This window comes from Sardina pilchardus, chromosome 17 (assembly GCF_963854185.1).
Source record: "Sardina pilchardus chromosome 17, fSarPil1.1, whole genome shotgun sequence".
In the NCBI taxonomy this organism is placed as follows: Eukaryota; Metazoa; Chordata; class Actinopteri; order Clupeiformes; family Clupeidae; genus Sardina; species Sardina pilchardus.
This window is the reverse complement of record NC_085010.1, coordinates 3,016,458-3,030,582: the sequence shown is the minus strand read 5'-3', so window position 1 is coordinate 3,030,582 and position 14,125 is coordinate 3,016,458. Positions and strand designations below refer to the sequence as shown.

Below are 14,125 nucleotides of genomic sequence, written 5' to 3'. Positions count from 1 at the left end.
TTTGATGCCGGTTGGCATGGCCGAGCACTTCTCACAGCTGTGCGTGCCCCGGTACCACGGGGGGAGCCTACCCTGTGCCCAGGTACACAGGAAAGCAGCCTGCGGCCAACAGGAACCTCTGACCGAGGCCAGCAAGACTCCTCACTCCAGATGGACAGACCTGCGTGAAGCTGAGCGCAGAGGCCTGCTCTGGTCACCCAGCAGATAAATAGAGACAAAAGCGAGAGACACCAAATAAAAACGTCTCTTCTGCACAATCTGCCATTTCTTTTGGGACTGCACTGCACACCACACACTATGAATGAAAGAAAACTTGAGAGATTTCACTCCTCTGTTTTCATTTGATTGTTTTTCATCTGTGTGTGTGTGTGTGTGTGTGTGTGTGTGTGTGTGTGTGTATGTGCTTTGCTAAGACGAGCGCTGGTGTGGCTGGGAGAATGAGGCCACTGGCAGGCTGTGCTAATTAATAACGTGTGTATGGTAGCCTTGGGAGTGTCCCCTGAGCACTGCGCAGGTGTCCCTGCTGAGCCCCCGACTCCAACTACTGCTAGCAGGCAGCCGTGCTCCAATTAGACTTATCCAAACATACAGGCCATATACACTGCACCAGAAATGCACCCCGAGTAGAATAGAAACATGCAATTGCGTTCTTTTCCAGGAGCTCCCAGGGTTGCTGGTTTTTTTTTGTTGTTGTTGTTGATCTGTGTGCGCCGGTGGAGGTTGTTATGCTGCTGTGTGTGAGTGCAGCCACAGCATGACTGTGTGTGTCAGAGAATGGACTCTGGCCGAACATGATCAGAGGAAAGGTTAATGAACAAAGAGAATCGATGTTTCTGTTTGTGTACATGTGCGTGTTTGCGCGTGTGTGTGTGTGTGTGTGTGTGTGTGTGTGTGTGTTTGTGTATGGGGGTACACATGTAGCTGCAGCGTAGAGATTTTCCTCTCCTCCGAGTCCAGTCCTGCTGCTCCCCCAGCGCACTGCCCGTGTCACCTTGCTTTTGTTGCAGCGCTGTTTCCATGGGCAACCGGCATTCCCATGTGAATATGCTTGGACAGATGGTGGGATGGTGCCCTCAAAGAGGGCCTTTCAGTAAGGGGCCCTGGGACTTCTCACTTTATCTTTTATTTATTTATCTTTTTCAACATTTTACTGATGCCTCTTCTCAAAATATGTGTGTGTGTGTGTGTGTGTGTGTGATCCCTCCTAGCGCCCACTCTTGTGTATTTTGTCACGGCGCACATGAACCATGATGCGCGCATTACTTCCACAGTCTTGTTGCAGCTCTGACCCACTTCCTTTGTTGGTCAGTGTTGTCCGGTCAAATCAAATCTGCCCCGTGCTGACTCACCTCTGTAATGAGGCTGTTAGTGAGTGTGTTGGGATGAGGAATCGAGCTGTTTCCCTCCATGTGTGCCCAAGCACCAGTGACTCACACTATTCTCTATTAATGGATGGCGTGTGTGTATGTGGAGGGTGTGTGTTTGGGTGTGTGTGTGTGTGGGTGTGTGGGTTGTGTGTATGTGTGTCTGCGCATATTTGAGCGTTACCTGGCCATTTGAGATGCAAAGCCATGCAGCGGCTGTTGCTGTACAGACTGGATGATGGACTTGCCACTAGGGCGTAGTAACCTCTCTGACCACAGGAGGAGCTGTTGTTTTATGCATGCCACACTGACTCCTCAGTGACACCCTCTCTCTTAAGTCTCTCCCTCTCTCTCTTTCCCTCCCTCTCTCTCTCTCACTCTCTCACCCTCACTCCCTCTCTCTCTCTCTCTCCCCCCTCTCTCTCTCTCCCCCTTTCTATCTCTCTCTCTGTCTATCTCTCTCCCTCTCCCTCTCCCTCTCTCCGTGTCCGTGTCCTTGTTTTTGTGATGAGTAAGAGTGCAGCAGGAGGAGGAGGATGTTTGTGCTCTAAGAGTCCTCGTCAGAGTGCAGGCGTTATTACTGCATTACTGTACAGTAGCTGCTCCTCCAGCTGGGGACTCGTGCCCCCCACTCCACAACTCGCACTGCACAGCACCAGCGGAGCCACTGGCTGGACAATGGGTGGGAGGCATTTGAACACAGTCCTTGGACTCAGTTGAGATCCCTCCCGCTATTGGATTCAGCCCTTTGTAGTATCCCCCGGCCTCACCGTGTGTGTGTGTGTGTGTGAGAGTGTGGTGGGGTGTGTGTGTGTGTGTGTGAGTGTGGTGGGAGTTATGGCATCATAAAAACTCTATGCCTGCCAGTGTGTGTGTGTGTGGTGAGTGGGATCCAGGCCTGGCACCATATGCGCACTCTCTCTCTGCCTGGCCTGTCAATCTGAGCGTGCTCACCGCACCTCGCAGTTCTGCTGGCGTTGCCAAGGAGACTGAGAGGAGCTGGCAGGGCCCTGTTTAATATGAAAGATGTGAAGTTTTCAAAGGCTTCACTACCACTACACAGACTCACCTGAGAGGCCAGGGAGGGTTGCCTCTCGTGTGTGTGTGTGTGTGTGTGTGTGTGTGTGTGTGGAGGCAACTAATGCTACCCATACATCAGAAGACTTTGACCAGATTCTTGAAAGATTCTTGAAAGATTGGAGTCTTTTAACTAATGCCCACCATTCAAGCTTTACTCAAAAGACGCCAATCTTTTAAGAATCTTTCCCAAATTATGTCAAAGTCCTCTGGTGTAAGGATGAGTTCATGTGTATCCTAGGGTAGATGGGGAATATTGAGGGAAGGCATCAAGAGGATGTTGTCAGTACAGAATATGCCAATAGTAAGGAACTTACTAGAAGTTTGAATAAGCAAATCTAGTAATGTTAGGACAGGATTAAACAGTAGGAGAATGAGTTGGTAGGTAACTGTGTACCAGTAGCTCCCCACCTGTCTCAAAAAATTCAAGGAAAATGTTCATAAATCTGTAAGTCTCTTGTTATGAATTATATCAAATCAAGTCTAAAAGGAGCCTTAAAACCCATACAATGTTTATTCAGCTGTTTTAGGTGCAGATCAGCTTTGTGAATAAATGCTACTACTAATATCAAACACCAGTTGTTCTCAGACATTTTCATTTAGGCAAAGTACTGTAGTTCTTGGAGGAGAAAGGTTGGAGACCCCTGCTGTATACACTAGTAGGACAGGAGCCACAATGCACTTCTTTAATGTACTGTAGATTCCTTGGACATTCACAAGCTCTGGTCCATATATGTACAAATCTCTATTGTATGAGGGCTCCAGTCTCAAGCACAGGAACCCCAGTAGATCCAGCTGATGTGTTCTTCCTTGTTGGCTCCCTCCTGTACGTGTGGCTGGCTGTGGAGTGTGGAGCCGGCCGGCTCATCTAGCAGTGTATAATGCTGTCTGTAGTTCTCATCATTTTGATCGCTCTGGATGCAAGGCAGACCCAACGCTGCCTCTTGCCAAAACCTAAGGCAATAATAGCCGGAAATATCCATGAATGTGACAATCAGTTTTCAATACTGCCTGCAGACGCGGCCTACGCTCCACTGTGGCAGCGGGGAGCCAGGAGCTCAGCCGAATGTCTCAGGAATGCCAATTTACACTTTTGTGCGCGTGTGTGTGTGTGTGTGTGTGCGTTTGTGCCTGTGTGTGCATGTGCTTGTGTGTGCATGTGCTTAGGGTTTTTTTTTTCTCTTTCTCTCACTAGAAATATCAAATCAGACATTGTGTGGCTGCAGCGAGCTGTCTGACTCCTGTCTCCTCTCCTCACACGGGGCCTTGTGGGGCCCCTGCTGTGCTGTGTTGGCCCCCCTCACTAACACTGCGTCTTCTCTCTCTCTCTCCCTCCCTCTCTTTGTTCTGGACCCTTTTTTTTGCAGAGGAAGAGGTGGAAAATTTCGATGTTTCCAGCCTGCAGGAGGAAGCTCTGCGGAACATCGAGGCGGACAGCTTCTGGTGCATGAGCAAGCTGCTGGACGGCATTCAGGTAAATTGATTCCCCCTCTGCCAGTGCGCTGGGCTGATTAAATTCACGCCGTGTGTGTGAAGCACCTCTGGGAAAGAACGACGTGTGTGTGTGTGTGTGTCTGTGTGTGTGTGTCTGTGTGTGTGTACGTGTGTGCGTGTGTCTGTGCGTGTGTCTGTGTGTGTGTACGTGTGTGTGTGCGTGTGTGTGCGTGTGTGTGCGTGTGTGTGCGTGTGTGTGTGTGTACGTGTGTGTGTGTATGTACGTGTGTGTGTGTGTGTGTGTGTGTGTGTTGCGGAGCAGGAGAGTCCCCTGTGCGTAAGTGTCCCGTCCTGTCTTGCTCAGTCTCCTGCTCTCTCCAGGAGTAAAGCGCATGATGAATACTCTCCCCCCCGTGCTGTCGTCACTTTCAGCCGCTTTGCTCCAAAGGCTCAGTTTGGAATGAATCGCCATGGGAACAGCACCCCCCCCCCCCCCCCCCCCACACACACACACACACACATTTCTTCCCCCCTTTCTTTTGCTCTAATTGATTTAGGGCCATAAAACATTGGTGTTGGTTTGGTGTGCCTGATGTATGGCGCCCCAGACACCACTGCTGCCAGGGTGGTGGTGGGCTTGTGGCTTGAGGTATCACCCATCATATGGAAAGTGCTGTTCTGTACACACAGCCCTGTTTGCAGGTGGCTCTGCCGGAGACTTGGGTCTGGGGCTTTATGCTGGCATTGTGTAAAGATCCTAAAGTGATGATGCCAGAGAAAGTCCGGTTATTTAATTTTCTCAGAAAAAGCCTGTTTGCTACACACCTACGCACATATCTATGTCCTGGCACTCTGAAAATCTCTCTCTATGTGTCTCTCTCTCACACACACACACACAAACTTGCAAGCACATTCCTTCAAACACACACACACACACACACACACACACACTTGCTCTCCAGCCCCTTCCACTCAGACGGCATTTGTATTCGCAGGCTCACCCTTTCTCGCCAGCAGTAGATTAAAATGCACTCCCAGTCACAGAACCTTTTGTGGCGTTTTGTCTCTAATTACTGCAGTAATTTGTGTGTACAAAGCAGATTCTCATAGGCGCTAATGATTTTCTCCTCTCATTGTTTTCCTTCACAACTTCACAGTGAAGAGCATTTGCTCTCAGGTTGTTTGCGAGTGCCTTTTTTTCCCTGTTGTGTATATGTATGTGTTTTATTTGAGCTCACGCAGATGTGCCGGTAGTGTCTGAGAGCTAGCTGGCTGCCAAAGAACTGGTCATGGCTGGTTGCTTTTTTGTGTCTGAACAAAGTTGTGTCGTGTTGTTTTTTTCATGCAAATGAGAGTTTGAGATTGAAAGGTTGTATAAAACCATCCAGAGAGACACTGTCAGGCATTTCACTTGACCTGTATACACAGCAAATAGAGAAAGACACCCACTATATTGTCTAGATGGAGAACTAGTACTTCAACAGCTTTTTTAATTGAGATGTGTCCAGTCCTAATTTGATGGTCAGGCTGTTGCAGCTTCGTGATTTTTATCTCTTTTTTTCTGTATAGCAATGGCAGAAAAGAGATGTACTGTATTACTTTGTCTTTTGTCTTTTGGTGATTACTATCATTTTTGTACGAGTGATGGCTTTCAAGACAGGGCTCTTTCTTGGCACAGCCATTTTCAGGGGTGGTAACAAAAATCCTTCATTACTGACAAGATAGAGTAACATCTCTATGGAAGCACGATTCAAACAGTTCCTGTCTGCTTAAAGAGGCGTGTCGCAAAGTGTCGTAGTGGGATACCGATCTCTGTCAGATTGGCAAGCAGTTCAGTTCAAATGTAACGTCACTTTCTAGGTCTGCTTAAAGGGGGATTTGGGCCCCCCTTCCCTTTGCGAAAATAGAATGTGGAAATGGTTGAATGTTTGCGCCTCTCGCTCTGCTTTAACCCTCTGTGGTGGTAATGATGCTCTACTGGTTATTTAGGTGAGTCAGAAGACTCTTAGCTGCCGGTTAGTCCTCACACTGCTCAAGCACTTGTCTTGTTTGTGTGTGTGTGTGTGTGTGTGTGTGTGTGTGTGTGTGTGTGTGTCTGTGTGTGTGTGTGTCTGTGTGTGTGTCTGTGTGCGTGTCTGTGTGTGTGCGCGTGCACACACTTTGGAATAAGAAAGGTTGTGCTACTTAGCACCACCCTCTACCCTACATAACACATTCCCAGTTGTGCCTCTCTGCCAGGATGGTCTCCAGGGCTGTTAGATAAAAACACCTGAACAACACCGCTTCTGTCTTCTCCTACCTGCCCTCACTTCCCAATGAGAAACTGTGGATCTCACACGAACACACACACACACACACACACAGAGAGAGAGAGAGAGACACTCACACACACACACACAAAGTCCGTCTCTCCTGGCTGACCTCTATGAATGTGCAGGTGCTTGTAGTCCTAATCCTCCCTGGCCGCGCTTAAAAAGTGATTGCGCCGACAGACGGGAGGCGCGGCGTTTACAGGCGCTCACCCCCTCCCCTGGGGACGCCCACAAACAGCACTCAATCAGTGATAAATTAGGCTTCCCTGGCAAACATCGAACCGCTCCCCTGTGCATCGCAAAAAAAACTACGACGGCAGATAAATAAAAAAAAAAACTAAAAGTCTGACAGGAACGTCAGGGCACCAGCTGTTGCAGAGGATGAGTGACGGGCCCCTGGCGTCTCTCGGAGCCCCCGGACTGCTGGATCACTTCCACGCCGCCGCCGCCACTGCCGCCTCCACGATATGCCGCGTCGTGCCGCTCCGTGCTGGGTCCCGAGCCAAGCGGGGGCCCCGGGGTCGGCCCGCCAGAGGAGCCCCCTCCCTGATTAACGGCGGCGGGTGATGTGTAAACAGACGCGCGGGCTCCGATGAAGAGAGCACCTCCTGACTCCGCCGCCTCTCGGGGAACGCGCGGGGAGACAGAACCAGGAGTCGCTACCGCTGCGGCGGCTGCTTCCTTTTGAGCGCATATGGCGCCATCGCATCTGAATGCCGCACCACTTTCCGGAGTTCTGAATAGCACATTGTGGGTGTAGTTCCCCCCCAAACCGAGTGCTCTTGAGCAGTGCAGGGCTTTGGCTCTGCAATAGTGTGGCCCTCAATAGGCATCTGACAAACTCATTTCAGTGCTGCGGCGGAGAAGTACTCCAACCTCTCTATGGAAATAACAGAATTGCAGCAGTGTTGTGTAGCTGTGCTGATTTTGTATGGGCTAGAGATAGATTGAAAGAGAGACAGTATATTGTCTGTCTGTGAATGTGTGTATGTGTGTGTGTGTGTGTGTATGTGCCGCCATGTGAGTGTATTTGTGGCCGGTAAGCTGGCGTTGCTGTGCGGGTTCTGGCTGGCCTCAGAGGAAGTGTAATATTGAGTGAAGTTAAACACTGGCAGTGACAGGTTTAGAACAGCTCATGACAGCAAGACCCATGGGAGAGAGCTGGCTCTAATTACAGCTGCCTGTCTTCACAGCCAGCCTCACTCACTCCCTCTCTCCCTCTCTTGCTCTCTGACTCTCTTTCTCTCACTCTGTTTCTCTGTCTCTTCCTCACTCTCTTTTTCCCTCTTTCTCTCTCTCTCTCCATTTCTGTCTCTCTGTTTCTCTTTTTCTCCATTTGTCTTTGTGCTTCTCTCTCTCTCTTTCACAGTCTCTCTCTCCATCTGCCCGTCTCTCTTTTGCTATCCTCTCTTTCCACTCATACTCTCTCTGTGTCTGTCTTTTCATTCATATTCCTACCTCCCTGGGCTCCTAGCACAGATCCTCTTCCCCTCCCCAACTCCCTCCCTCGCTCCCTCCAAAGCCCTGACACCTGTTCGTCTCTCGCTACAAAAGGATCCTTCCAGATAAGGCTCATTATGAGCCCGCGGGCCACCTGTTATGCGCGTGGAGAGTGCACGCCGTTGTCTCACCATGGCTGGCTGCTCTCCCCTTGCAGCCAGAGTGCAGCACCTGGCTCCCTGCTCTCTCTCTCTCTCTCCCTCTCTCTCTCTCTCTCTCTCTCTCTCTCTCTCTCCCTCTCTCTCTCTCTCCCCCCCTCGCCCCTCCTCCTCCTCCTCCAATCCCCCGGCTGGACCCGGGCCCACGTGCGTGTCCACTAATGGGGGGAGGACCTGTGCTCGGGACGCTGTTGTGAAAGGGACGCTGCTCCGCTGGGCCGGAGCATCACAGCCCGGTCGGTCGGTCAACTTTGCGCTGGCCGTGGCGTTGGGGGACCGAGGTGGCGCAGTGGCCACTCACTCACCCTGAAAAAGAGGGGGCGTGCTGGACAGTGCAGGCGCGTGGCCGTGCAGGGTTGCGGTGGCTGGAGAGTGGATCACAGGCTGGCTCTGATGGCAGCACCATGAGGGTTTACAGGAGAGCGGGAGCGAGAGATGGACGCTAGCCCAGGCATGCACAGTGTTGGCACAGCAGAGGAGGGCCACAGAGCTCTCACACACTCTCACATGCCGGCAGACCAGTGCTGTGATCTCACCCCCCCCCCCCCATCCCCTCCCCCACCCGAGACTGTGTCGTCTTCAGCCCTGATGGCATGCACTCCACCACACTTTTTTCCCCTTTTTTCTTTCCGTGCTGATTTTTTTCTTTTATTTGCCCCTACTCATCTGTCATTTTTCATATTCCTCCATTTGCATCTTCGATCAGCCCCGTCCCCTCCCCTTCCCCCTCATGGCCTGAGGGCTGCAGCTGTTGCTCATCTCCAGTTGTAATACACACACACACACACACACACACACACACACACACACACACACACACACACACACACACAGACACGCACACACACACTCCCTCTCTCAAGGAAGGAAAACAAATATCGACTCAAATAAAAAAGCCACATTAAGCCCATCTGTGGTATCCAGATGGGAATTGGCGTGTTTTCCCCCCCATTCAAATGTCTCAAATAGTGTTTCTGTTATTGCACATCAGAGATGTCTTTGTTCGGTTAAGATTTACCTTATGCAGCGCGATTTTGTTGTACACAGGCTTTCATTAAGGGCTAAATACGTGAGAGGAGGCACTGCATGTGCCGCCGCTTGGTCATTCGCTTAATGCCTCTTATTGAGGAGACCATCAGCCAAGTCAATTGGCAATACTCACATTACTCTCCATGCACTATCTCTGCACTGGGAACTAAGCCCACGCCTTCCCAGCATCCTCTGCGCCAGTATAAATTGTCCTGCCTGGCGCAGTGAGGTTAACATTCTTCTCCGAGACCCCCCACCCCCTACTCCATCAGCCGGCGGATCATAGGGGGGTTTAACGGGTATGAGCTGAAGGATCACAAACTAATTAAGGTCATCGAGGAGTTCAGCCCCTTTAAAATTGTTTATAAACCATTAGGGGGAAACGCACGTTCCCCGGCGTCCCGCACATAATTAGAGCCAAGGTCAGAGAAACAGCCGCACACATCTCCTGCAGCCGGGCGGCCATGCCCAGATCTGCTGCTGTGGACAGAATGCTCTGGCATTTACACTAGGGCAAACGTGGGCTTTTATTCATTTCCTAAATAAATAGGCCCCTCTGGAGGCCCCGTGTCAGAGAAATGCACCTTCAGTGATATTAATGAGCTCCCTGCTTATTTAGCCCGCTTTTCTTTTTTTTTTTTTTTTTTTAAACCACATGCTAACTAAAGGAGAAAAGAAATGGAACCGTTTACCCCAGGGCTCTCAGGGGGTTCCCGTGCATGGCTGATGATACCACCACCAAACAGGGACCAACCGGCAGCGAAGTAGGTCTGCCTGAGCACTCCAATGCCCTCCTTTTTTTTAAATGTTTCTGTTTATTTATTTGTTTCTTTCCTTTGTCTCTTATGCCAGAGACTGCCTCATTTTCCTCGCCCAGAATCTGGCTCCTGTTGATGTGATGGATCTGTGGAGACAAAGGGTAAATAGCTTGTGGTGCTGCTGTAGCAGGCAGACCCATAGCCTCCCATCAGTCCCAGTGGAAATCTCTTGTTTGGCTTGCATGGTCTTTATTTCTGTCTTGTCTGTGTTTATGGGTTAGTGTGGTGAGACACTTCCATCTACAGCAGAATGTGTTGCACAGACAGCAGTGGTGATGGGGGGGGGGGGGGGGGGAGGGGAGAAAAAAGCAGAAATTGGTCTGCCACGAAGTTTGAGATTTGTTTTTCCGCTGATAAATATTTGCATGTTTGCATTCAGATGGCTGGCCCACTTTGAACTGAAGGGACCCTAACGATTTGATTTGGCCAATTGCTTCTGTGTTCTGTTGGAACAGTATATTGACAGAAGCCCAGGGTCCAGGATTACATTGACACATGGTCAGGCAGTTTCCTGGCAGCCTATTCATCCATCTATTATATAGTTAGCATTGATTGGCGTTTCATCCTTGACGCCTGCGCTGCGTTAAACTCCCAGATTGGAGTGGAGACGGCGTCCTTGAAGGCTCTGGCTGGATGGCAGCCCCAGTGCGGCGAGCTGCGCGGGGCGCGTCACGGCCCACGGACTCCACCAGTCGGGGGGGGGGGGGGGCGGGTGGTGCGGGCGGTGTGCGGGCGGGTGGTGCGGGCTGGCTGGCTGGCGCAGAGCCTGCGGGTCTGTCACGGAATACTAATGAGACGCCGCCGTGCCCCGCGCCGCTCCATCACAGGGTGCTGCCTTTTCCGCAACGCCGCCGAGCTGAGCGCCGTCCTTCAGCCTGACACCAGGCCCAGAGACTGACCCCAGACCAGTGCTAGAGTGGACCAGACCCCCCCCCCTCCTCCTCCTCCCCCAAGAGTCCTTCAGCACAACCACTAGCCAGCCATGCCAGACCTGCTCACTCAATTACTTTGCTCCTCTTTCCCCGGCATCTACGTTTCCTCTTCCTCAAATTCAGATGCATCGACCACAGTGCTCCACCCTCTTCCTTTGCCCCTCGCTCTGTCGCTCTCAGAGTTGTGCTGTTAGCCAGTTTTTTCTTTTATTATTTCCTTGCCGGGGCTTATCCTCGGAGCTGACATGGCACTCTGCTGGAATGCTGTTTTTGAGCTGGAGCTGAGCAGGGAGCTGCTATTGTACTTGGGCTCAGTGCTTTGGGGAAAATTCAATTCACTGCTGATGCTCAGCTCCATGTAAGCATGTGTGTGTGTGTCTCTGTGTGTGTGAGAGAGGCAGGGTGTGAGGCGACTGTGTATAGCAGGGTCTGCCGATGCCACTCTTTGTTTAGAAGGCTTTTTCACCCCAGCACACCCCGGCCAATTATATTCAATCATGGGCTCTTCAGGGGCCCTGTGCTATAGAGGGAAGAGGCCGCTTTTCTTTCTGTGTGTAGCTGTCTCCTCTGCCTTTTATTGACAGCTGTACGCCTCTGATGCGGCTCACTGAGTCCCTCAATCAGATGTCTGATAGAGGTGGCTGTCACTCATATGCTCCCTTGCCACGTACGCTTCACACTTTTTACTCCCTAATGTGTTCGCACGCACACACACTCTGTCTCTCTGTTTCTCTCTCTCTCTCACTCTCTGTCTCGTTCTCTCGCTCTCTCTCTCCATAGAGACACACACACACACACACACACCGCATTCGCCTGCATATACATGGACACTCTTATTACTTCATCACATGCGCGCACATTTATTTAAGCACGCTCTTCTGAAGCAGGTGACAACCTGGTCTTTTGAATTGGATTTAATTTAGTCTGAGGCCGCGCGGGCCCCTCCTCGGTCATCGCTCACAATCAATGACGTAAATACCTATATTCATATTCACGCTCCCGCGTAGCCCCTCTCCCCTGCTCAAGTGCCTCTCACAGTCCATTAAGGCACCTGAGAGGGGATCCTCCATCATGCCTGGACCTGGCCATTTGTGGGACAGGAGAGAGAGGCGCTACAAGAGGCGTACAGTACTGTCAGGAGCCGACCCCCGAGATGTTCCCCAGATAAAGCCGGCAGCTTAGATTGTGCTGCGCCGCAGCCACTGCTGGGGTTATGTGTGATAACGGGGTGGCTCATCGCCATCCCAGGAAGATGGCAGCCGAAGGGAACCTGCCTGATGGAGAAGCATCAATACCAGCAAGAGAGCGCACAAAGCCCCATGCTCCTCTGTTGGAAAAGCACAGTGTTGCACGAAGGCCCATTGTGGGATGAAGGGTTATCAGAGTTGTCATCGCAGGAACAGATTCCATCAGCAATCTTGTTTTTTTTGTTGTTCACACTCCTGACGTCTTATCGTGGGATAGGCCGGTATACCTCCCCGTGCCGGGCTGCCTTTGTGCATCTAATTTGGAAGAAACGGCCGTCCCTTCTCCATTGATCCAGGTGGGAAAGTGTTTTCCTCTTCTCTGCCCACTGGCAGAATCGGGCGCCATTGTTGTGTGGGTGTCAAAGCAGGCTTAGCGCGAGCAGGTGATCTATGGAAGGTGAATGATGTAGTGTTTGCCCGATATAACATCAGTGAAAAAAGACTTCAAGTAGGAGATTTCCTCCCCGTTGCTGCTCAGGATCAAAGATTAAGGGGAAAAAAACTGTGATCCCAATGAAGTTGGTCTGGAGCCAGAGCTTAGAGTCAATCCCCTGAAAGAGAAACTTTCTGTACGTGCCATAAAAAGTGAAAGGAGACACAGATCTTTCCATCTCATTGACACCGTGCCAGATTCAACCTGTTTTCACCTCAATCCAGCTATAGGATAAATCTCCTCCTTCCCTCTAAGGACTAAGCCCTGAACCTTCTAAGACTTAACTAACATCTGCTGATAAGTATAAGTATAAGTATGAGAGGCTGTAAGGAATCAAAATGCTAGTGGCAGGAATTGGACAGCACCTGTGACATCATTGAATATCACCAAAAGCACCAAAAACTTGATGTAAACTCCCATGCTGACTTACAGTACCAAAAGTGCTCACACACCCACACATTCATATGCCCTCATGCACTTCACCATTTCACTCTGGGACAGCCCAAAGACCTCACACACATCAAAGTGTGTGTGTTGAGAATGGGATTGAGCCACAGTCTCTTCCGTCATGGGTTGTTCCCCTCCCTCAGTTGAAGGGCTTTAATTTGTTATTGGTATACTGTAGTGGTTCTGCTAGCGTTTTGAGGGCAGGTAGTCTGTGACACTGACTTTCTGTACATGTCAACCCTACAATTAGGACATTTTCATTGATTATAGTGTTGCACTCTCAGTGTTGATTCTGCCTAATAAACATGCCATCTGCTTTATGATCTGAGCAGAGTAGTTGAATTTGAGGAAGCTTTTTTGAACCATCATTACTAAGGAGAAATATTTGATAAATAGGCACCTTTCATGATGGTGCGTCTGAAGGCAGACTTGATTGCTGACATTTCTTTCTGTGAGCTGTAGTGGAAAATAAATAATTTAAAAATAGGGCTTGTTTCAATACCAAGATAGCACTGATGATCACAGACATTTTAATGAATATAGAAGTTCCTTGATTCAGAGATGTCTCTACTCTCTTGTCTTTTTTATATGTTACAAAATATGCATCACGCTAATGATGAATTATGTGTAAACCTTTGATGAAAAATGGAGACTGATCTATCTGCAAAGTTGATGTTGGTATAGATCAATGTTATCAGTTTTTCTTTTATTCAGGCTTGTCTTCTCAGTAAATGACTCAGTACAGCACATGGCAGCTTGAAGAGGTGGGATTGGAATGGTGAGAATATCTCGTAGTAGTAATAGTAGAACAGGTTATTTTAGTGCAATATCTTGCTATCCTAGTAGTCACCACCCTATAAGCTCCTAAATATTTCAGCCATATTTTAAAGTGAATGGGGCAAAAACAACATTTTGGAGAACTTTGGCAATTAAGGGTAGTTTTCAGTGACAAGAAACAGTTGAGGCCCAGTCTCCTGTCAAAGAGATCCAGGAATAATGAGGCAGACCTGTTTCCTAGGAAACCTCCGTTTTGCCACGCAGTTTGTTTACGACTTGAGAGTTCAGTAGTGGAAGCAGCGACACTTCATTAAAGCATAGGCACTTTAATAATGCAGATGTAATTACGGGGGCCTCTGGGCGGGCTTAATGCATGCTTAAGACTGACCTGTTCTCCCTCTTAACCGGTAATTAGGTTTAGGCCCGGTGAGGGAGAACGCGCGCGTCATCTAGTTTGGGACTGAATAGATGACCCGCCAGTGTGACTGATCCGCCACACACTAGTAGAACTCCCAGGTCGCCGCGTTCCTGCGTCGGTCGGTCCGTCTGGGTGGAGAAGCTCCTCAGAGAACCCGGGAAGTGGCTCAGCTTTTGAGC

General features: G+C 50.0%; 1 protein-coding gene across 3 annotated transcripts in view; it reads left to right on the top strand.

Annotated features, from left to right (window-relative positions):
- tbc1d22a (TBC1 domain family, member 22a) overlaps nt 1-14,125 on the top strand; it is a 91,004-nt gene that overhangs the window by 34,943 nt on the left and 41,936 nt on the right. For all 3 annotated transcript variants that reach the window (XM_062518131.1, XM_062518132.1, XM_062518130.1), the window contains one exon: nt 3,809-3,915. In XM_062518131.1, coding sequence (XP_062374115.1) covers nt 3,809-3,915 — 107 coding nt within the window. The remainder of the gene's footprint in view (nt 1-3,808; nt 3,916-14,125) is intronic.